The 22,971-nt window shown below is 58.4% G+C and overlaps 1 protein-coding gene across 5 annotated transcripts; it reads left to right on the top strand.

Annotated features, from left to right (window-relative positions):
• The first annotated feature begins 68 nt into the window (after window positions 1-68).
• On the top strand, window positions 69-22,737 carry Jag2 (jagged canonical Notch ligand 2). Of its 5 annotated transcripts, none has more exons than XM_031356413.1 (26): window positions 69-156; window positions 343-693; window positions 7,606-7,663; window positions 9,170-9,421; window positions 9,520-9,580; window positions 12,846-12,976; window positions 13,058-13,177; window positions 13,322-13,435; window positions 13,819-13,899; window positions 14,057-14,170; window positions 14,258-14,304; window positions 14,407-14,580; window positions 15,353-15,503; window positions 15,583-15,735; window positions 15,812-15,925; window positions 16,137-16,250; window positions 16,354-16,467; window positions 16,577-16,693; window positions 17,140-17,167; window positions 17,246-17,331; window positions 17,855-17,968; window positions 18,059-18,174; window positions 18,561-18,809; window positions 19,467-19,598; window positions 20,800-20,956; window positions 21,131-22,737. In XM_031356413.1, the coding sequence occupies exons 1-26, from the start codon at window positions 91-93 to the stop codon at window positions 21,625-21,627; spliced, it is 3,711 nt and encodes a 1,236-aa protein (XP_031212273.1). In that variant the 5' UTR covers window positions 69-90; the 3' UTR covers window positions 21,628-22,737. The 5 variants fall into 5 exon arrangements, with proteins under 5 accessions (XP_031212273.1, XP_031212272.1, XP_031212275.1 ...); XM_031356412.1 differs by having other exon boundaries at window positions 13,786-13,899; XM_031356415.1 differs by lacking the exon at window positions 14,057-14,170.
• Window positions 22,738-22,971: the final 234 nt, after the last annotated feature.

The following is a 22,971-nucleotide window of genomic DNA, read 5'->3' as shown; positions in this document are numbered from 1 at the left end:
GGCGGGCGGGCGCTGGAGGCCGGCGCGGCGGCTGTAGCGGGCGCGGGCGGCGGCGGCGGCGGCGGGGCCGCGGGCGGGGTCGAGGCGGCGATGCGGGCATGCGGCTGGGGACGCCTGCCTCGGCGGCTGCTGCTGCTGCTGGTTCTGTGCGTGCAGGTGAGCGGGGCGCGCGGCGGCGACGGGCGCGGACGGGGCGCACCGGGCCGGGCCGCTCCTCCGGGCCAGGCGGCGCACAAGCGGCCGCGGTCCGGAGCCCTGGGAGCGGCGCAAGGGTGGGGGCGGGGCGGAGGCTCGGCGACCCCGGCCCGCGCCTCCCTGCACTCCGCGCTGCCTTATTTTTAGGCGACGCGGCCCATGGGCTATTTCGAGCTGCAGCTGAGCGCGCTGCGGAACGTGAACGGGGAGCTGCTGAGCGGCGCCTGCTGTGACGGCGACGGCCGGACGACGCGCGCGGGGGGCTGCGGCCGCGACGAGTGCGACACGTACGTGCGCGTGTGCCTTAAGGAGTACCAGGCCAAGGTGACGCCCACGGGGCCCTGCAGCTACGGCTACGGCGCCACGCCCGTGCTGGGTGGCAACTCCTTCTACCTGCCGCCGGCGGGCGCTGCGGGGGACCGAGCGCGCGCGCGGTCTCGGACCAGCGGCCACCAGGACCCGGGCCTCGTCGTCATTCCCTTTCAGTTCGCCTGGCCGGTACGTGCGCCCCTCCCCCGCACTCAGCTTCCCTGCGCGCCTCGGCGCCCGCCGCGGTCCCTTCGGCACCTGCGGCCGCGCGGGTGCGGGCCGCGCGCGCCCAGACGGGGCGGGGCCGGCAGGGGGCGCCGCGCCGCGGGCTGGCCTGGGGCGCGTGCTCTGGCGACCAGGTTCGCGCCTGGCCACGTGGGCGCGCGGGGTTCCCGGGGGCCGACAGGCTTGGGGTCGCGGCGGGGCGGGGTGGTCAAGGTCCGCGTGCACGGCGGCCCTCGGAGTGTGCCTACGTCGCCCTGCGCGTGTCAGTGCGTGGGGAGGTGCGAGGCGCCTGCGGCCCGGCAGGCTGTGCAGGCATGTGCGCTGCGCGTGCTGGGGCTGGTCCGGGGCAGGCCCTGGCGGAGCCGAGCCGTCCGGGCCCGCGGCCAGCCTGCTCCTGCCCTGCAGTTTCCTGGATGCCCGGGGGCACGGACAGGCGCCTGGGACCTGCGCAGGGATGGCCTGATTGTATGTGTTGGCAGAAGCTGCTACAGATGGAAAGACCCCCCCTCTGAAAGGGAAGAGACACTAACTAGACTCCAAGTTGTACCCCTCGGTGGCATTGCTGTTTGCGGGTGTTTTGCTGTTTGCTTGTTAGTTTCTGGAATTGCGAAGCATCCTGTCTGTTTAGGGGTGGTCAAGTCAGGCAGGAACCCAAGCCTGGGCATGCTAGGAAGAAGGGTGATGGGGATCCAGCTTTGGGGGTGGGGGGGAGACGGGTCCCATGCCTGTGGTGGAAAGGCCTGGGAGCAGGAAGCCTTACGGTGCTTGCTTTTATTCTCTTTCTGGACCTGGCTGGTACCCTTACCTGATTGTCTGCGGGTGCGAAATTAGGTAGGTGCAGATGTGAATATGAACATAGCCTTGAGAACCACGTTAAAAACAGCTGGTAAGGGTGGGTCTGGAAGCCTGGGATGAGGGAGTACAGTGGGGTATCAGGCAGTGACCCAAGAGCTTTCCTGACTGATTTGCGGTTAGTCCAGCTACCAAGAGCCATGGGAGTGGGTCTGCCTGGTGCCTTGGTCCTGGAAGAGACTTTAGGTTGGGGGTCAGGCATGGGTGGGCAGGGTTTGTCCTCCTCTGCTCTTGCTCTGAGCCCTGGACAACTGTTTCTTCCAAGGCCACCCAGCTTGTGCCTCCGTCTTTACCTTCCCCTAGGCTCCTGCCCCATATGTAGGGTATCCTTGACCCTGGGGGCTTGTGATATAGGAAGTTTATGCCTGAGATGGAAAAAGGCAGGGGCAGGCATGGGAGGGGCCCTAGGCAGTTACTATTGGCCCTCCCCCACTCGCCCCCACAGCGGTACAGCAGGCAGGTCTGAGCAGGGCCGACAGCCTGTCATCTGCACTTGGGCCCAAGCCAGCGTGGCTCCAAATCGCTACCTGAGGATGTGTTTTCTGCTCGAGTTGGCAGCAGAGGGTGTGGGGGCAGGGAGGGCCTGGAGGAATGTGGCGGGCCAACGCGTGTCCCTTGTGGCTCTTTGCCCCGCTGGCCAGCCGGTTGGTGTGAAACGGGATGGGACAGGCCCTTGCCTTCCTTCGACCCTTGGGACTTGTCTTGGGGACATTTTAACTTTCTGTTTCCAGCTGCTTTTCTCAGATGCCTCAGGGGTAGGCAAGTTTCTAGCCTGGATGGAAGTTTGGAGGTTGAAGGGTATCTCGCGTTTGCGGGGCGGTTCTGGTTCCCCTCTCCCGTCTTGCTGCGTGACCTGGCTGCCAGGCATGGAGCTGGTGCTGTGATGCCAGTACCTTGGTATTTCCGCTCTTTGGCAACAGCCCTGCGGCCATGCTGCTCAATTTGCCACAAGTTCATCTCTGTCCCGTAAGCCAGGGTACATTTGGAATCCAGGTGCCCACTGGAGCATTTGGTTCCTGGGGACAGCAAGAACCAGCTTGGTCTTGGGTTCCTTGGGTTGGTGGAGGGCCTTGTGGAAAGATGGGATGGTGCAAAAGGCGGACGAGAGCAAGCACAGTCTTCTCACAACTCCTCCTATGCCTGCACCGAGGTAGCTGTGGCTTCACATCTGCCTCAGAGCCTCTTGAGTGGATTCTTCGATGTGCAAAGCTGCAGCAACTCCCATCAGGTTGTGCATGTTGCAGATGGCCTCAGGAGATGTATGTTTTCCCTGGAGTGGCTCTGGTGCCTGCCTATACCTAGCAGCAGGGAGGCCACGTTCACCACGCATGCTTGAGCTCTGTGGGCCGAGCAGGTGGCTGATGGAGAGTTCTGAGTAGAGCAGGAGCTTCCCTGTGGGGTATGGTGGATGGCATATTCAGGAGGACAATCTAGTGGGGCTGTGCTTTGGAAAGGCTGTTAAAAGAGAAGAGGCCTCTACTACAGGCCTGCTGCCTGACCAGCTTGCCTTCGGAGTCCAGGTGCAGTCCTGTTCCCGTCCGTTTCCTTCATGGGAGACCAATGGTGTCTGCACTGTCAGAGCTGAAAGACTGGTGGCATGGTGGAGTGTGGGTTCCATGGCACTTCTGGGGTAGTGAATGAGAGAGAGGTGGGTCTGAGGTGGACCTGGTTTCTGAGGCTAGAAGAGCTGAGCTAGCAGCAGTTCTGTAACCTGGTTCCTCTCCCCTGAGATGGATGCAATGTCTTCTTCACTGGGACCCCTGAAGCTAGCTGAGGCTGTAGGATGCCCAGCATGTCCCCTACTGAAGTCCTCAATGTAGCTGTATCCTACATAAGTCCTTCCTCTCCCCCTACTGGCTGTCCAGCACATGGCCATGGCCATGAGGGAGGGAGGCAAGGCAAGGTGGTCAGGGGAGGACCGTCCCAGTAGGATAGAGGGCTGAAGGTTGTTTGTAAGTAAGAAGGTGCTGGAACAGATCTGGGAGCACGAACAGAGGGCCTGACCCTACCTGACCCAAGTGGGCTGTTCTATAATGTGTTCCTTGCATGGACACCAAAGGACCACATTGCCCTCCGTGCCTCTGGGATAAGCACTGGTCTCTTCATCACAACCCATACCTCCCACAGCATCCCCGTAAGACCACGAGTCCTCCTTGGTTGGGGCCAGGGGCAGGTGCTGCTTTGTTCTGTATCTGACCATATCCCTCATAGGCTGGGTGTCTTGATCCAATCAACATAGTATGCGTTATAGTAGGGCTCTCCATAGCCAGCAACACTGGGGCTCCATGAGGCAGCAAGTGCAAACCTGGCCAGTGGAGGATTCAGACATGGAAGTGGATGGGGCCCTTGTCCCTGGGCCCACAGGAGTGAATGGAAAACAGAGCTGTAGTGAGATGGGCGAAGGGTAGATGCTGTACATGTGGGTTGGCAGGAAAGGTACTATCATGGTGTCTGCATGGAATGGGAAATGGGCTGGGCAACTGAGAGATCCTGGGGAGCCTGGCAAAGGCCTGATCTAGTAGCTACTGTCCATACACCTCATCCAGAGCTGGGCGTCCCACATCCACCCTGATGCTGGGCTAGCTGCAGTAGACTATGAGGCATGTTAGGCTTGCTTCCCTCTTCACAGTGGGAGCGTGGGTTTTCCAGCAGTGGGTGAGCGGCGCACCTAGGCTAGGCCTTGGCTGGTTTCTGATGTGGGGTGCACCTGTCCAGCCCAAGCATAGGTTGGTCTACCGTCTCTTCCTGTGGTCCAGAAACCTGGAGCCTAAGAGGGCTATCCCTTGGGTGACAATGGTGACAGAGGCCTAGGCCTCTCCAAAGCTCTAGTTTCAGAAAATATGTCTGTGCTTAGGACTCTGGACATGGGCAGCAAGTGTTGAGCTCGCTCAGGGCCAAGAAAGGCAGCTAGAGTAGAACAAGCCTCGTACCTGAGGCTGGGCTGCTGGGTACCCTGACTACGGGGCCAGGGGGTTACACCTGGTCCTCAGTCTGCCTTTCCTGTTGTTTTCTGCTGTCCTTTTAGCTCTGTCTAAGGGCGAGGTGAGGGGATTACAGTTAGACTTGGAGTTTGACCAGACGGTGGTGGATTTGGCTGAGGTGTGTCTGGGACAGGCTTTGGGAAGAGGCTGTGATATAGAACTCCAGAGGCTGTCAAGCAGGTGGCCCAGGAGGACTGCCCTGGGAGGAGGGACCAGGATTTTCTCTCTGCTTCTGGGGAACCTGGGCAGGTGGTAGCTCTCTGTCTCACCCACAGTCCTCCAGTTTTCCTAGCCCCCACCCACCCTAAAAGCCCCAAGACCCTACAGTCTTCCAGCCCAGTCGCCTTTGTCCCTCTGTCACCTAGTAGGATTTGGCTTCCCAGGGAGGGATGCACACAGCCATTTGTAGTGAGGGATATGGTCCTGGGAGCTGGGGGAGGGAGGAGCTGGGGGGCCACTGTGGCAGGTGGGGAGAAGCCACAGGTGCCGCCTGCCTGCTGGCTCAGGTTCTCCCTGGATGACTTCCTGCCATCCAGGTGTAGGGAGCCCAGCTGGCGGGCGACAGGCCCTTTCGGGCGGGTGGCGGGTGGCGGGCAGGCCGTGTCCCTGCGGGAGCAGGTAACCGGAGCCCTGGGCTCAGGCTGAGGTGGCAGTAACCCTACCTGTGTGGCTGGCGTGGGTTTCCTGGGAGTGTTTCTGGATCATCCGAAGCGCAGGTGTGTGCAGGGAATCTTACGCCTGCTCTGTGGTGATTGCCTCTGAACCTAGCTGGTGGGCTTGGCCTGTAGCAATGGTGGCAGTGATCTCAGGCCCAGCCTGGCCTTTCCCTCTGACAGTCCATCAGCTCCTTGTTCCTATGCAGCAGCTGAGCGAGTGTAAAACCTGATGGCCTCAGCTCTTACTGGCCACTTGTTTTGATGGGAACCAGTGATGATTCCACGGTGGGGGTCTCTGGTGCCCTGTGCTATGGCCCTCTCTGTTCCATAGTCCTTGCTCTCTTGGCCCTGTTTGGCCTCCTTTCTGTCTCCTTCTCCTCCTTCTCTTCTTCCTCCTCTCCCTCCTCTTCTTCCTCCTCATCCCTCCTCCTCCTCTTCCCCCTCTTCTTCCTCCTCCTCCTCCTCTTTGTAGTGCTTCCTCCCTTGGGTTATAGCCTATTTCTCCTGGGGCTCTATGACCTGGGCCTGTCCCTCACTTTCTCTGGCTCCATCTGTTGATACAGGGGCTGTAGGCAGTCTGAACTCTGTTCTGCACTCTAGTGAATGAGCGGGTAAAGGGCAGGGAAGGGAGGCCTGGGAAGGGACTGAGGACCCGCTTATCACCGGGGAGCTAGCCTTGGCCAAATGGAGCCCCTGAGGATGGCTTTCCAGGTGGTTAGGGTGGTGTGGAGAGAGCTCTGGGTAGGCTCTGCATCCAGGCAGATGAGGGTACCACACTGGGGATTTCTTAGGCTTCTCTGGATAGGACTGGGAGGCCCTATGCTTGCTGAGAGACCAGAGAGAGGAGTTGTTAGGGTAGGAACAGGAAAGAGGATTTAAGGGGGCCTTAGATGGTATTAAGAAACCTGGTGGGCTGGAGAGATGGCTCAGTGGTTAAGACCTCTTCCAGAAGTCTGGAGTTCAATTCCCGGCACCTACATGATGGCTCCAAAACCGTCTGTAATGGCATCGGATTCCCTCTTCTGGTGTATTTGAAGACAGAGTACTTATTTACATAAGACAAATACATTAAAAAAAAAAAAGGCTGGGCGGTGGTGGCACATGCCTTTAATCCCAGCACTTGGGAGGCAGAGGCAGGCAGATTTCTGAGTTCGAGGCCAGCCTGGTCTACAGAGTGAGTTCCAGGACAGCCAGGGCTACACAGAGAAACCCTGTCTTGAAAAAAACCAAAAATAAATAAATAAATAAAATAAATATAATAAAGAAACCTTGTAGTGGCTTGATGGAACCAGGGGACCATGGCCTCTGCTTTTGGCCCAGCTCACATGGTGTGGGCCCTGTGTCTGAGGACAGGTGCTCAGAGGAGGTACCAGAGTTGGAAGCAAGAGTGTTCATGCTGAGGGAAAGGCCAGGGCCTCCTCACACGAGGCTCAGGGAGGCCGAGTAGGCAGTGGGATAAGTTCTAGAAAGCCTAGGGCTTAGCCCAGGTTAGATGGGGCTCTCATGAGTCTGGAGGGAGGGTTCGGAGGGCTGAGGAATGGCTGGTGACTCTCAGCCATCTAGGGAAATGTGAGGTTTGCTCGGCATTCTCGAGTTGCAGAGGAAGGGGTACCTGAGGTCATGGTGGGCTCAGGCCACCCTCTCACAGGGGTGGGTCGGATGTTGCCAAGGTAACAGCTCACAGCAGCACTCATCACCATGGCCTGGGGCAGGAGGGACAGATGGCAAGAGCTGGCCATGATTATGGACTGAGGCTGTGCCTAGCACAGCACTTCTTGAGCCTCAGTATTCCCTACCCACCTGTACATCAAGAGACCCACCTAACGCCTGTCTTGGGGTGATAGTTGTGAGACTGACTATGTACTCTCTGATGTTTTTTCTGTTGGGTAAGCGCCTCCATGTGACTGGTAGAGTGACTGCTAAGTAGCCAGGGGACTGCCCTCTCAAGTGGGCTTCAAGTATATAGCACCACATAATCTTCAACCTCAGCTCAGACCTCAGTGGGGTGCAGGGACCTATTCCCAATGGAAGTGCTCTGCCCATAGATGCCTGAACCCTTCCCTTCACCCTTTGCTGACTTCAGGAGCTTGCACAGGGTGGAGATGAACTGGGCCTTGGGGACCCCAAGAGCAAGGAGCCAAAGCTTCCTGAGAGGCGCAGCCAAGGATAATCTTCCACTTTTGAGTTGGGATATGTGGGATCTGTAGAGGAGATGGGCCAGTGTTGGAGACATGGATGGGGACGGGAAGGTACCACAGAGCCACGGAGCAGGGTTCTCTGTTAGGTCTGAGCAGCCCAGGGGCATGCACCCTGCCCCATCCTGAAGAGCAGCAGGTGGGAGGGAGCCTCAGGCACCTGACCAGCCCTCCTCCATGTCATGTCTGCAGCGTTCTTTCACCCTCATCGTGGAGGCCTGGGACTGGGACAATGACACCACTCCAGATGGTGAGTATGCCCTGTACTGGGGGAAGTGGGTGGGTGGGTGGAGGCTGCCAGCAAGAATTTCTGGTCCCCTGGGCCAGGGTGCTTGTGGTCAGGTCCATGGCCCTCTGTCTGCTGGGGGCCGTGGCTCATATGGCTAGGAGGTCTTATTCTGGTGAAAGGAGCTCTTCACACCTGTGGCTTCGCAGAGCTGCGCATACTGTCCCTTCACTCCTGGTGTCTTCAGTGCGTTCTTTTGAGGCCCATGTTGGTGATGCTGTGGAATGGGATACCCTCAAGTGGCTCTCTGGCTTTGTGGCATTTTCTCTGTCTTAGAACATGAAGCTTGAGGGTCACCACTTCAAAGCTGGCTGTTCTGTGTGCGGTCTGTGTGTGTGGCTGGGGTCGTCTCAGCCTTTTAGTGGAGAGGCAGAGGTTTTCTGTGGACAAATGGGGAAGCGCCTTGAGCAGAGAATGAACAGCAAGCACAAAGGCCCAGAGACAGGATCCAAGCTAGTATTTGAGGATCTGGGTGGAGTTCTTGTGATCAGGAGATGAAGCCGTCAGTAAGGCTCAGTTCAGTTCAAGCAGGCTTCTCGGCCAGGGAGGATGCTGGCGTCTTCCTGGGGGTGTATTGCCCTGGCTGCCCTGTGGACAGAGTTTGCAAGGCCAACAAAGGGCCACCAAGGAGGGTGCTGCTTGTCTCAAGACAAAGAGACTGAAATAGGCAGCTTGAGGGGCTAAGGAGTTCTGGCTACTCTCACAAGGTAGAGGCCCGGGTGGCTGATGGGTTAGACCTGAGCTTATGACCCTTGAGACCTTCCAGAGCCATGCACGATGATCAGGATGAAACCCAGTTCCAGCGATGTCACCAAGGACAGGTGAACAGGGGGAGCAGGGAGCTCAGAGTAGGGGTCAGCCAAGGTCTAAGGAAGGCAATCAGAGGCCTTACCAAAACGCAAAGCCCACTGGGAGAGCTCTAGCCCAAGGCACTGAGCTGGGCCTGTACTAATGCACCAGGAAGAAAAAGTGGAGCAGGAGGACTCTACGACCAGCTGCCATAGAAAACCGCAAACAGCAGTGACGGGTGCTATGCAGCCTGCTCAGATAGCCTGCTTCAGTGCACGGGGAGGCCCACTAGGGGACAGTCCACCCCATAGTCACAGAATTCTGTTTTAAGGTGGATCAGTAGGGTGCTTCTGGGAGCCAGAGGCAGGAGGAGGAGGAGAGAATGGTGGCCCATGGCTGGTGTGGTGCCCATGAATGTGGAAGGGAGCTTAGGGTATACAGCCCTCCTGACCCTATCTTTGTGAGGGTGGAGCAAGAGTGTTGGCTTACAGGGTTCTGGTTAGACCTTCTGCCCAGCCTTCTCATGAGCGCCTGGACTGTGTCCGTTCTGTCCCTGGCTCCTGCAGGGGTGGCAGCCTTCCTCTGCCTGGCTGCCCTGTTGCCCCTGAAGCTGCCTAGTAGGGCACCCTTGGGGGACTGATGGGTAGCCACTGCTGCTGGCTAACTTGGCTGCTCCCAAAGAGGAGCTGCTGATTGAGCGGGTGTTGCACACTGGCATGATCAACCCTGAGGACCGTTGGAAGAGTCTGCACTTCAGCGGCCACGTGGCACACTTGGAGCTGCAGATCCGAGTGCGCTGTGACGAGAACTACTACAGTACCACCTGCAACAAGTTCTGCCGCCCCCGCAACGACTTCTTTGGCCACTACACCTGCGACCAGTACGGCAACAAGGCCTGCATGGATGGCTGGATGGGCAAGGAGTGCAAAGAAGGTAAGGGGTCTGTCTCCCAGTGTGGGGATGGGAATGGGCACGGGGCAGGGCTGGCATGGCTGGCTGCAGCTGTGCCTCTCTCTGCCCCTCTGTTCCAGCCGTGTGTAAACAAGGATGTAATTTGCTCCACGGGGGATGCACTGTGCCTGGGGAGTGCAGGTGAGCACCATGCCTGCCCTTCCCTTCTTTACTGGAGCTGCTGTTGAGCCTGCAGCAGCTGGGGCACCCTGCAGGCTTTAGTAGGTCATGCAGTAGGTGCTTCGTGCCAGGTGCCCACCATGTAGGGAGTCTGATGCTATGGAGCCGGAATGGAACCCTGCCCTTACAAAGCTTGTGGCCACGAAGCGGGCAGTGCTGTCCTGAGCATGTGGTGTGTCCAGTCACATTTTCTCCATGGAACAGCTAGAAGGGGACAAGGGAGGGTGGCCAGGTAGTCACTTCACCAAGAGGCAGAGGCTAAGAGGGATGTGTGTGTGCATGCATTTGTGCATCTGTGTGTATGTACATGTGTGTGCAAGTACGTGTGTGTGCATATGTGTGTTTGTGTGCATGCAAGCACTCGGAGTGTGTGTGATTTGTGCATATGTGTATGTGCATGCATGTGTATGTGTATGCATTCATGTGCACATATGTGTGTATGTGGTGCACATATGTGATGTGCATGCATGCATGTGTGCATACGTGTATGAATGCTACCTAAATGTGAGGAGTCCAATGCCCAGGCGAACACAGTAGGAACTCATGGGTGCAGTGCTAGTGGGAGAGACTGACATGATTCTGCAGAAAGAGGCTTAGGGGAAAGGAGGGCCCTATCAAGAGGGGCCTGGGAGAACCACACAGTGTGGCAGCAAGGAAGAAGGTATATGGGAGAGCGATGGGCCAGTGGGGTAGAGGGGTGGGCTGGACCTGCAGACTTTCTCAGGAACAGGGATTTGATGATGAGTTTGATTTAGGAGAGACAGAGAGTGCAGTCAAGCAGGACCTGCAGCCCTGCTAGCTTGAGCCACTAAACCATGGAGCTGTGGTAGCTGAGGTAGGGATGGCTGTTGGAGAGGCAGGCTAGTGTGTGCAAAACAGGGCATATTGGACAGGCCTGGGCTTAAGGCAGCCAGGCATATTTACAGTCCAGCGGTCAGGTGGAGAGGAGGGCCTGAGAATGGTTTGGCCTGCAGCACTTGGAGGCATGTAGACAGACAGACAGGGAGGATGGAGGGCATCCTGCAGCCTAGAGCAGATAGGGGCCACTGGGGCTCATGAAAGAGACAGAGGTGATGAGGTCAGACAGTGGGGTAGAGGATAATGGCAAAGGAGGTGACCCAGGGGGTTGGAGGGTGTAGGAATGGGGTTGGAGATGAGTGTCTCAGGCTGGGAAGCCACAACAGTAGGCCTGACAAGGCCCTCCTGGCACCCTGGTTCTCACTGTTCCTGTGTGCCCTCTGAGCAGTGGGTATGCCTCATGTGTGTTGCTGGATGAGGACGATGAGGCACGTGTACCGTTTGGTCTGGAGGGGACGTCCAGGGAGTTGGGGAGCTGAGGCGGGCTGGAGGGGGGTTATGGTGGCATTGGTGTGGATGATGATGAGCTCAGCAGCTGGGCTGGTCCCTGGGCAGAAAGAGAGAGATGGGTGTGCAGTGGAGACATCCCTGGTACCACTTGTGCACAGTGTGGTTTCAGACGGGCTTGGCAGGACTCACAACAGTGCGAGGGGCACCTGGCTCAGCATGGGCTGGCTTCGTACTTCAGGAGCCACATCCAAGGAGGGAGATGGGGTGGGACAGGCAGCAGAAATCGTCCATGTGGACAGCGCTCTGCCCGGTGTAGTCTTTTACAGTCTGGCTCTGAGTACTGTGTTGGAGCTGGACACGGGTTCCGGGCAGATGCGCCCCACTGATGGTAAACACAAGAGCCTACCCTTAACTCCACACTCGAGTAAGTGTAGCCCAAGATACATTCCGTTACATTGGTGGCTGTATCAGCAGCATCCCTGCGTGGTCAGTGCTGGAGGGAGATGAGAGATGAGTCAACTTCCCTCAATGAGGAAGGCTTTGGGTAGCATGCAGGCAGGAGCACTGGGGAGAAAAGCAAGAGAAGGTAGGGGGCGGTAGGTGGGTGCCACCCGCCTCTCCCTGGGCCTGAGGGTGAGGCCAAATGGCCTCCTGCTGTCCAGAGCTCAGGTTTCAGCAGAGGACACCCCTCCCCGACCGGATGCTACTGCGGAGATGGCCGTGCTTTCCTGCCACCCTCCCCAGGCCCTGGAACGGCTGGCAGGAAAGCCACAAGGTGGAGTCTGGTGTGGGATGGCCCGCCCAGGGTGGAGAACCTGCCCTTGGGACTCATGGGGTCTGGGCTGTAGGCTAGCCTTGGTGCTCCCTGGTGGAGGACCCAAGCCTAGTCATGGCCCGCTCTGCCCCCCCCCCGACTCCCCGTATCACCTGGGGAGAAGACTCCCAAGTAGAGATGGGAGGTTTACTGTGGACCGGCCTTGGACCTTCCAGGCTGGATCCCGGAGCCAGCCTCAGTTTCCCTATTTGAGCCTGGGTGAGCCGGGCCGATAAGCGCGTGTGTGCGTGGCTCCAGGGCAGCTCAGGAAGGGCTGTGGTTTTTCCTTCTATAAAAATAACTCCTGTGGCGGGTGTCAGCGTGGAAGTGACGTGGCCTGCGCGTCATTCCTGCCCCAAAGGGCCTTAGCCTTTGAGGAAGGGGCCCCCAGAGTCTTGTCCAGGGCCCAGAGGGCAGCCCTACTGGAGCCCTGTACTCTCTCACCTGCTGGCTCTGTGCTGGCCACCTACTTACATCCTGAGGGACTCCCCAGAGGCAACACTAATCCACAGTGCGGTCAGAGCCAGGCCGTAAGATTATGGCCTCTGAAGAGATCTTCAGGTCTACGTTTTGGGTTCAGCCCCACTCGGTGTGGCCCTCTCATAGGTCTGGCTGGGCAGCCCCTGGGCTGGACTTTCCTAGGAGCCAGAGAAACCTCTGCCCTTGAGTAGCAATGAGGATATGGGTGGCACCCAAGGTCACAGAGCCCTTGGACCAGGGTAGCCAGGATCTCTTCTGATGCCTCTTCATCCTTCTCAGATCCCAGTTGCTGCTGTGTCCCCAGCAGCACCTGGTGAGCAGCACCTGGCACTATATCCCTGGGCCTCCCCCGGCTGGGCCTTCCTTCCAGGCGCCTGCTTGTGGGGCCTGGCTCAGAGCTGAGTCCTAGAATAGCTCAGGGGGGAGTGACAGGACAGCTGGGTAGGCCATCTCAGCCAGTGGCCGGGAATGCCCGTGACTAGCCGGCGGGTTGTAACCCCTGCTTGGTTCAGAGCTGTTCTCCAGGGCCAAGACCCAGTAGGGGTGGCTGCACTTCTGTGCCTGCCTCCTGTACCCCTTTCTCATCATCTGCTCAGCTGATGGCCTCGTTGCTCGGTCCCCCAGGTGCAGCTACGGCTGGCAGGGCAAGTTCTGTGACGAATGTGTCCCCTACCCTGGCTGCGTGCATGGCAGCTGTGTGGAGCCCTGGCACTGTGACTGTGAGACCAACTGGGGTGGCCTGCTCTGTGACAAAGGTAGATGGTGGGCAGTGGGCAGGGCCAGGCCTTAAGCTCTGACGCTGGGCCCATCCCTGAGAGCCCTACCCTTGTGCCCAGACCTGAACTACTGTGGCAGCCACCACCCCTGTGTCAATGGGGGTACCTGCATCAATGCTGAGCCTGACCAATACCTCTGCGCCTGCCCAGACGGCTACTTGGGCAAGAACTGCGAGCGGGGTAGGTTGGAATGCTGTCTCTCAGGGAGCTTGACTGAGCCCGTTTTTCACTGCCTTGTACCCCCGTGAACTCTGGGTCTGGTGGGCTCGGGGAGGGGTGTTTGAGTTCCGTGGGCATCGTTCCACTCATGTTCTGGTTCTGCAGCTGAGCACGCCTGTGCCTCCAACCCGTGTGCCAACGGGGGCTCTTGCCATGAAGTGCCATCTGGCTTTGAGTGCCACTGTCCGTCGGGATGGAGTGGCCCCACCTGTGCGCTCGGTGAGTGTCTGGGGGCTCCACAAGGTAGGAGTGGCAGCACTTAGGGGTGTGGGCAGAGTGGTTGGATCCTCTGTACAGCGGTCACTGTGGCCAAACGACAGTTGGTTCCTGCTGCATTACATGGGACTGTGCCTCCCCGCTGCAGACTGAGACCCCATGTACTGCGACCCGACTCGTTGGCCATGCAGTTACACTCACTGACCACAGCCCATGCCCTCTGTCCATGGGTCTACACTATCTAGACATGATCCCACATTCACTGGCCATGGTCTGTTGGCTTTGCCCTCCCATCTGCTGGCCGCACTCTTACCGACCCCCCCCCACCTCTCTCTGCCCCCTCACCCCTGCAGACATTGATGAGTGTGCCTCTAATCCATGTGCAGCCGGTGGCACCTGCGTGGATCAGGTGGACGGCTTCGAGTGCATCTGCCCGGAGCAGTGGGTTGGGGCTACTTGCCAGTTGGGTAAGGGCTCCCTGGGGGCTGTCTGTGCATGGCTTGTGTGCTGTGCATGTGGCTGCTGCTGCTCTGCTGCTGGCACTGCTGGGGCTGCGGGTGCCAGGTGCAGGGCCCAGTGGGTGAGTGGGGCCCGAGCCCCACAGCTCCCTTGTCTCATTCACAGACGCCAATGAGTGTGAAGGGAAGCCGTGCCTTAATGCTTTTTCTTGCAAAAACCTGATTGGCGGCTATTACTGTGATTGCCTCCCGGGCTGGAAGGGCATCAACTGCCACATCAGTCAGTATGGGTGGGCGGCGCAGGTGGGAGGGGCTGGGGAGCACAGAGGGCCCTCTTGATCCCACCCACGTGCCCTTCTGCCTCTAGACATCAACGATTGCCACGGGCAGTGTCAGCATGGGGGTACTTGCAAGGTAAGGAGGCTGGCAAGTGTGGGAGGGTAGAATGTGGTGGAGGGGAACGGGAGGGGGTGTTGTATGAGGCTCACTCACCTACCTGCCTGTCCACACACCTAGGACCTGGTCAATGGGTACCAGTGTGTGTGCCCACGGGGCTTTGGAGGTCGTCATTGCGAGCTAGAGTACGACAAGTGTGCCAGCAACCCCTGCCGTCGGGGTGGCATCTGCGAGGACCTGGTGGATGGCTTCCACTGCCACTGCCCGCAGGGCCTCTCTGGGCCGCACTGTGAGGTAGTAACCTAGGGGGAGGCTTTGGTGGGAGCCGCCTCACGGTGTGCGGGGAACTCTGTCTGGGAGGGCGCACTCAGCAACGCCAAAGCCAGGCTTGTCCCTCATCTCAACAATCGTATATGCTTCACTCCCTCTATGGGACCATGCAGAGGGGAACCCTGCAAGAAGACCCCCAAAGGCAGAATCGCTTATTTGATGATGTGCAGCCATCGTGGGTCAAGGGTGGGCCAGGGAAGAAGCCAGTGACTTTCCTCACAGCTGCTCCCCTGACCCCTATTGGGTGATTCCCCTTGTCCTGAGCACACGTAGTTTTGCTCTGGTCTTGTGGGCTTCTTAGTGGCCCGTGGCAGGGGCCTGGCTTCGGGTCCCCGCAGCATGGTGGTGCTGGCTGTAGGAAGGACCTCTCAGCTCTGAGGGCAGCCTGGCAACATGGGGGGTCAGAAGCTGGCCTTCCTGCCGGCAGGAGGAGCCAAGACCGGATGCTGTCTGTGGGAGGCAGAGGAAGCTTGGCTGCTGTGGAGGCGAGGGCGGCAGGAGGGGACTGGTGGCCCACAGGTGTTTCCGTCCAGCTGACGGTGCTGGGACATTCTCGGGTGGGCGGGAGCTTCAAGCTCAGCTTGGCACTGCTGGGTCTAAGGCCGAGAGGCCTGGTCGTCTACCAGAGACAGTGCTTCTGTCTAGAACTGGACACTCACACACACACACACACACACACACACACACACACACACACACACACACACACACACACACACACACTCTTTACCTGCAGGTGGACGTGGATCTCTGTGAACCGAGCCCCTGCCTCAATGGTGCTCGCTGCTACAACCTTGAGGGTGACTACTACTGCGCCTGCCCAGAAGACTTTGGTGGCAAGAACTGCTCGGTGCCCAGGGAGACATGCCCTGGCGGGGCATGTAGAGGTGCGGGATGCAGCCCTTCAGGCTGGGTCGGTACCTGGGGTGGAGATGGGTCTGATCCCTGTCCATCTCTTTCCCACAGTGATCGATGGCTGCGGGTTCGAGGCAGGGTCCAGAGCATACGGTGTTGCGCCCTCTGGCATATGTGGCCCTCACGGGCACTGTGTCAGCCTGCCTGGGGGAAATTTCTCCTGTATCTGTGACAGCGGCTTCACAGGCACCTACTGCCATGAAAGTGAGTGGTGTGCAGAGTTGGTGGGGTAGGACAAGCTGGCCAGCCACAGGGACAGCTCACCTAACCTCTCCCGCAGACATTGATGACTGCATGGGCCAGCCCTGCCGCAACGGGGGTACGTGCATTGACGAAGTGGACTCCTTCCGCTGCTTCTGCCCCAGTGGCTGGGAAGGCGAACTCTGTGACATCAGTGAGTCTGCACCCTTGCCTTACCTGGACTGCCCCCCCAACCCTGGCTAAGGCCTGGCTCTACCCCTGTGTCCTACTCAGCACTGCGTGCATGGGCCTGAAGTCATGGGGTGGAATCCCAGGCTCCCACGTGCTTGGGCCCAGCTCTTGCTCTTCTCCGTGAAGCCCTCCCCAGCGCCGGTGACCCCCGCTGACCGGCGTCCTCCCCCCAGATCCCAACGACTGCCTCCCCGACCCCTGCCACAGCCGCGGCCGCTGCTATGACCTGGTCAATGACTTCTACTGTGCCTGTGATGATGGTTGGAAGGGCAAGACCTGCCACTCACGTAAGTGCCTGGGGTCCCTGCAAAGGAACAAGCGGAGGGGCCGCCTGCCAGGACCCTGCTGTGGTCAATATGGCCTGCCCGCTGAGCAACCATGTGCTTGCAGGCGAGTTCCAGTGTGATGCCTACACCTGCAGCAATGGTGGCACGTGCTATGACAGCGGCGACACCTTCCGCTGCGCGTGCCCTCCAGGCTGGAAGGGCAGCACCTGCACCATTGGTGAGCACTCTACCCAGGCTAGCTGCCTCCCCTAGGCCTGGAGCTGCCTGTTCCAGCCATATTGGGCTCTCCCCAGGCATCACAAGAAGTTTTCTCTCCCTCCTGGCAGCCAAGAACAGCAGCTGTGTGCCCAATCCCTGTGTGAATGGAGGCACCTGTGTGGGCAGTGGAGACTCTTTCTCCTGCATCTGCCGGGATGGCTGGGAGGGCCGCACCTGCACACATAGTGAGCTGGAGGGGCTTCAGGTGGGGGAGGCCTGTGGGTTCTACTTAACTTCACTCAGCCCCCACCCACCCACCCCTCTAACTTCCGGGAAGACCTACTCCTTCACCTGCCCACCTCACACATCCACACTTCTGGACCTTTGAGACTCTGCCATTCTGCAATTCAGCCACTATGTCAGATCTGCAGAGTTCTTCTACCTCCCCCAATCCACCACTCTGCAGGCTTGGACTCCTGCTAAGACATAGGTCCCATTCCAACTATAGCCCCCACACCTGGTGGCTTCCCTTGGGGTCCTGAGCCTTCCTCGTTCTTCTTCACTGGCTGTACCAGGCTGGTCTGGACAGGATAGTGTCTACTCATGAGCCTCAGACACAAAAATGTGCTGTCGCGGTGTGCTGGGCAAGTGTGTGCTGAAATAACCACCCTTTCTTTCCCCTTCAATCCAGACACCAATGACTGCAACCCTCTACCCTGGTGAGTGGCGGCCCAGGAGGCTGGTGGGGGGCAGGGCCCATCACGGGGGACCCCTTATGGCCACGCTCTCCCTTGCAGCTATAACAGAGGCATCTGTGTTGATGGCGTCAACTGGTTCCGCTGCGAGTGCGCGCCCGGCTTTGCGGGTCCTGACTGTCGCATCAGTAAGCAGCCCAGGTTGATGGAAAGGCTGGGATTGGGGGCTTTGTCTAGGGCCCTCTCCTGACAACCTCCGTGCCTAGAGCTAGGAAGCATAAACACCCATCTCCTGATAGACGGCATGACCACAGCCCTCTCTTGCCTCCCATTGGCATGTCTGCGTCCAGTGAGCACCTAGTTCCTTCCTGAAGAGCCAGTTGCATCTCGGGGAGAGGGAGAGGGAGAGAGGGAGGGAGAGGGCTACAGGGTGGAATGTTCATGCTCCCTCTGGCTGTGAGGATGTCTCTGTGGATGTGGCCACTTCAGAGAGTGGAGCACAGAGGCCCCACCATACGCGCAGCACAGAGGCAGAAGAAGAGGGTAAGGGCCTGAGGGTCAGAAGGCTTCAGACTGGCAGAGTGACAGCCTAAGTAGCTATGGGTCAGGTGGCCTGAGGTACAACCTTCCTGCCCCCCCTCCCCATCTCGCCCACACACTGGTCCCCATGTGGGGTGCACACCCCTAAGAATGCATCCGCTCTCCTTGCAGACATTGATGAGTGCCAGTCCTCGCCCTGTGCCTACGGAGCCACGTGTGTGGATGAGATCAACGGGTACCGCTGTAGCTGCCCACCAGGTCGTTCTGGCCCCAGATGCCAGGAAGGTAGGCTGGCTGTGACTGTGGTCAGGGTGTGGACCAGATCCACCCTCTAGCGCTTGGATACTCTGTTGAGCCTTCTTCTTCTCACCACAGTGGTCATATTCACGAGGCCCTGCTGGTCCCGGGGCATGTCCTTCCCGCATGGGAGTTCCTGGGTGGAAGACTGCAACAGCTGCCGCTGCCTGGATGGCCACCGGGATTGCAGCAAGGTGGGGCCAGCCCCTTATCTGCCCCCATTACACCTTGACCCTGCATAATCTGAGCCTTTGGGCTCACTCAGTTATCAAGAGGCTGGTGCAGGGGTAGAGGTGGAGGTTGATAAGGCTGCCCACTACTGAGGGTCATTCTTGGAGGATGAGCTGGCAGGGATCTTGGGCCCACCTCTCTTCTCAGTCCACTCCCAGGCTCTGCCTGGCTCTTTATATTTTGACAGAACGTCCTTTCTGGAGTGGAGTTTTGCTTGACTCCCTAGGGCCCCTGGGCGGTAGAGACATTGGCTTGAAACTTACTGACTGGTTCATGTCTTATGTCTGTGTGCAGCCTTCACCTGACTGTGCTCCCATTCCCATGTGTCTCCTGGGCATGTCTTTTCCAGGTATGGTGTGGATGGAAGCCTTGCCTGCTGTCTGGTCAGCCCAGTGCTCTGAGTGCCCAGTGCCCCCCAGGGCAGCAATGCCGGGAGAATGCTGTGGGCCAGTGCTTGCAGCCACCCTGTGAGAACTGGGGGGAGTGTGCAGCCAAGGAACCTCTGTCACCCAGCACCCCCTGTCTGCCACGGACTTCCCATTTAGACAACAACTGTGCTCGCCTCACGCTGCGCTTTAACCGTGACCAAGTGCCTCAGGTAAGTGATCGGGGGCGGGGGGGGATGACCCAGGATTCCTAGGCTTACCCCTAGAGTGATAGTCTGCTCTGCTCAGCTCACGTAGATCCAGAAGCCCATGGTTGTGCCGACAGATGGCCACCAGTGGGCTCACACGAGAAAGCACTGAGCCGAGGCGCTGTTGGGCAAGAGAGAGAGAGAGAGAGAGTGGATCCAGTCTGGGCTGCTAACATGCCCAGTGTTCCAGGGGCCTAGACTGCAGGGATGCTGGGGGCCACTACTTTGCCATTTAAAGGATAGTTCCTGTTTATGATGTGGGTGGCAGAGGTTCCTCGGCTGCATACTTCCCCCCGCCCCCAGTTCTCACAGGGTGGCTGCAAGCATTGGCCCATGACTTTCTCCCAACATTGCTGCCCTGGGGGCACTGGGCACTCAGAGCACTGGGCTGACCCATCCTCATCCTCTGGATGTTCCAAACTAGCCTGCCCGTTCCCCAGAACAGAGGAGCTTGGAATTCACAATGTCCCTTCCAAGCTCCTCCCATTGTCTCAGAGGCAGGGTAGGCTCCACTGTTCCTCTTCTGCTTCCTAGATGAACCCCCCACCCCTGGTCAGCAGGGACATGAGTAGCCTTAGATCTTGGTCCCAAACCCCACTAACCTGTTGCTTACCTGCCCAGGGCACCACCGTGGGCACTATCTGCTCTGGAATCCGAGCCTTGCCCGCCACTAGGGCGGCAGCACGCGACCGCATCCTCCTGCTGCTCTGTGATCGCGCGTCCTCAGGGGCTAGTGCTGTGGAGGTGGCTGTGGTAAGTGTGGTGGGGGATCTGAACTGAGCAGGCCTCTAGACCCTCAGCGGCAGTGACACTCTGGCATCCTGTGGGGCAGTGGCAGACTTGAGGATGGGGAGGCATTTACATGGCAGAATGGAGACCCGAGGAAGTGGGAACTGAGATAGGAGCCAGATGTGGCCTCCCTCTGGGCACCTCCACAGCTGAGTGGGGCTGGGTGGGAAGCTGTATCCAGTGCATGGTGGCAGGAAGGTAGGTGGTCATCGACAGTCCATGGGGTCAGCTGCTCAGTGGGAAGGCAACAAGGATGTGAGTTTGGATTTTATCGCGAGGAATGGTCTGGAGCCCAGTGAGGTTAACAGGGAGCTTTTTCTGGTAGGCAGTGCTGGCTGTGTGGTATGGAAGACAGGACTAGGAGGAAGCATTGACAGGTCCAGGGCAGAGATGACAGGATGGGTACCAGGCTCGTAGGAAACAGAGTTTCAGACATGGCATGAGCCAGTGACATCCAGGAATTCTAGCTCAGCCATACAGCACCAGTCACTCCTTTTGCCTGGCTTCTGAAGCCGTGGATATTGGCTGTTGGATAGTGCCCTGCCTGGCATGTGGAAGGAGGTAGGAGAACTCTGAAATGAGGCTCTCTGAAAGTGGTAGCCATGAAGGCTAGGGTAAGGATAGTCCACCTAGGTCAGGCAGGGTGGGGTTAGCAAAGGAGAGAGTGAAGCAGGAGATCAAGGTAGCCTTGTGACACATGGTGATGGCAGGTTGTGCAGGATTCAGAGAGAGGGGAGAAGAGAAGATGGCTTGGATGCAGGCTGGGTGCAGGTTGGGTGCCAGAGCACAAGAAGGGATAGAGTTGTGGGGCTGGTGTTGTTTGTGTAGCTCTTCAGATGCAGGTCTGGGAGCTGAGTGGCCTGAGAAAGGCCAGCGGCCCCCATACAGGATACAGGGGTTTGACAGGGGCAGGGTCCTTCCTAAATCTGTCTGGTGGGTGCATCTCTACATCAGGATCCAACTTCACTGAACTTCCCCTTTCTTGGTCTCCAAGCCCTTTCAGGTCCCTGCCGTGTGTAGCGCAGCACTGATGCAGCTCTAGCCATGGCAGCCCTCTGTACATCCAGCTAGGACCCGATCAGAGTTTGGGCAGTGGCTATGACAGGCTCCTGGGATGTAGAAAGGGTACCTTTGGGCTGTCCCCCAGTGTCATCCTCTGCCACAGTCTTTCAGCCCTGCAAAGGACCTGCCTGACAGCAGCTTGATCCAGAGCACAGCCCATGCCATCGTGGCTGCCATCACTCAGAGAGGAAATAGCTCACTGCTGCTGGCTGTCACCGAGGTCAAGGTGGAAACAGTTGTTATGGGTGGCTCTTCCACAGGTAAGCTGGGATAGCGGGGGCTCCCAGACTCAGGACCAGTGGAAGTCTGCAGGTGGACATTGCTCAGAGGGATGAGGTGTCTGCTGCCACCTAGCTCCTCCATTCTAGAAAACCAGAGAGTCCCCGCTTGGCCTGCATAGGCATGGGATGCTAACCTCTTCTCCTTCTCCCCAGGTCTGTTGGTGCCTGTGCTGTGCAGCGTGTTCAGTGTGCTGTGGCTCGCCTGTGTGGTAATCTGCGTATGGTGGACACGAAAGCGCAGGAAAGAACGTGAGAGGAGCCGGCTACCGCGGGACGAGAGCGCCAACAACCAGTGGGCCCCGCTCAATCCCATCCGAAACCCCATTGAGCGGCCGGGCAGCAGTGGTCTGGGAACTGGGGGCCACAAGGACGTACTCTATCAGTGCAAAAACTTCACACCGCCTCCCCGAAGGGCAGGCGAGGCACTGCCCGGGCCAGCTGGCCGCGGGGCTGGTGGGGAGGACGAGGAGGATGAGGAGCTGAGCCGTGGAGACGGGGACTCCCCAGAGGCAGAGAAGTTCCTCTCACACAAATTCACCAAAGACCCCAGCTACTCCCTGGGAAGGCCAGCCTGCTGGGCTCCAGGGCCCAAAGTGGACAACCGCACCGTCAGAAGCACCAAGGATGTGCGCTGTGCTGGCAGGGAGTAGCCAGCTGCCAGGCTGGCATCAGAACCCTTGCCGGCACCACGCTGCCTGCCGGACCATAGGAGGCCAAGGCCGTGTGCATAGTTTCTTTATTTTGTGTAAAAAACAAAACCAAAAACAAAAAACAAATGTTTATTTTTTACGTTTCTTTAACCTTGTATAAATTATTCAATGGCTGTCAGGCGGAAAACAACGGAGTATTCTCGGATCATTGCTATTTTTGTAAAGTTTCCGTGTCCACACGCACTGTGGCAGGAGAGCAGGGCGTGTTTGTGTTCTCACCAAATCGTATAATGTTTGTTACCACAGGCTGTCGCTGTTTACAGAATCTTCTTTTTTATTCCTCATTTGGGTTTCTCTCTAGCTCGAGGCCCAAAAGCCCATGAGACCCGTGGGCTGGGCTGTGGCTCTAGTGAGATCTGTGGCTTTAAGTGTGGCCCGCAGCTCTCAGTGGGACCTGTGACTGACAGTGTGGCCCGAGGCTGTCAGTGGGACTGTGGCTGTTGTCTTAGCTGTAGCTCTCAGTGGGACCTGTGGCTATCCATGGCACCCATGGCGATTGGCCTGGCCTGTGGATGTCAGTGGGACCTGTGGCTGTCAGGAACATCTGTGGCCATTGGCTTGTGGCTTGGCTGTCAGTGGCACTGGCTGCTGGGCTGGCATGCTGTCAGTGGGACCTGTGGTGGCCCGTGTGATGCTGGTTACCATAGCTGTTGGTGGCGCCTGTGGTTGTCAGTGGGGTTGGAGGTCACTTACCAGGTATGGCCTAAGGCTGGCACGCAAACCTGGCCCATGCCTCGGCTAGCCCCTCCAGCTTGCTGTCCCTGCTTCCTCCTGCCCAGAACTCTCCAGAGATCTCCAACTGTGCTTTCAGAAGTGCCCTTCCCAACTGCTCGGTTTCCCTCCCGGGACGGCGGCAGTATTGAAGCTTGTGACAAGTGCCTTCACACAGACCCCTTCCCAGCTGTCAGCGTTTGCCGCGGGCACCAGGCCGCTGCCCACCTGCCGGCCCCGGCCACCCTCCTTGTGAAAGTGCATTTCTGTAAATATGTACATATTAAATGAATCACTCTGTATATTTGATTTAATAACTTAAACGTTTTGGCCTCCCTCTTCTTTGGGTGCTGTTCCTTTTCTCTGGGTGCAGTTGGGACACAGGTAGAGGTGGGACATGGCCTGGGAACTGGGCCATGTCGATGTGGGGTCTTAGAGGTCAGGTGGGTCTGTCGCCCTCAGTGCACTGGGTGACTTGGGCCTCAGGCGCTGCTGGAGTCCTGCAGTAGTTGACACCTGCTTAGTGGGACCCTCATGGGGCTAGGGTATGAGGAATGCGCATGGCCTCCTAAC

Source organism: Mastomys coucha, unplaced genomic scaffold (assembly GCF_008632895.1).
Source record: "Mastomys coucha isolate ucsf_1 unplaced genomic scaffold, UCSF_Mcou_1 pScaffold6, whole genome shotgun sequence".
Lineage (NCBI taxonomy): Eukaryota > Metazoa > Chordata > Mammalia > Rodentia > Muridae > Mastomys > Mastomys coucha.
Note: the sequence above shows the minus strand (reverse complement) of the source record. Positions and strands in the feature narration are given on the sequence as shown.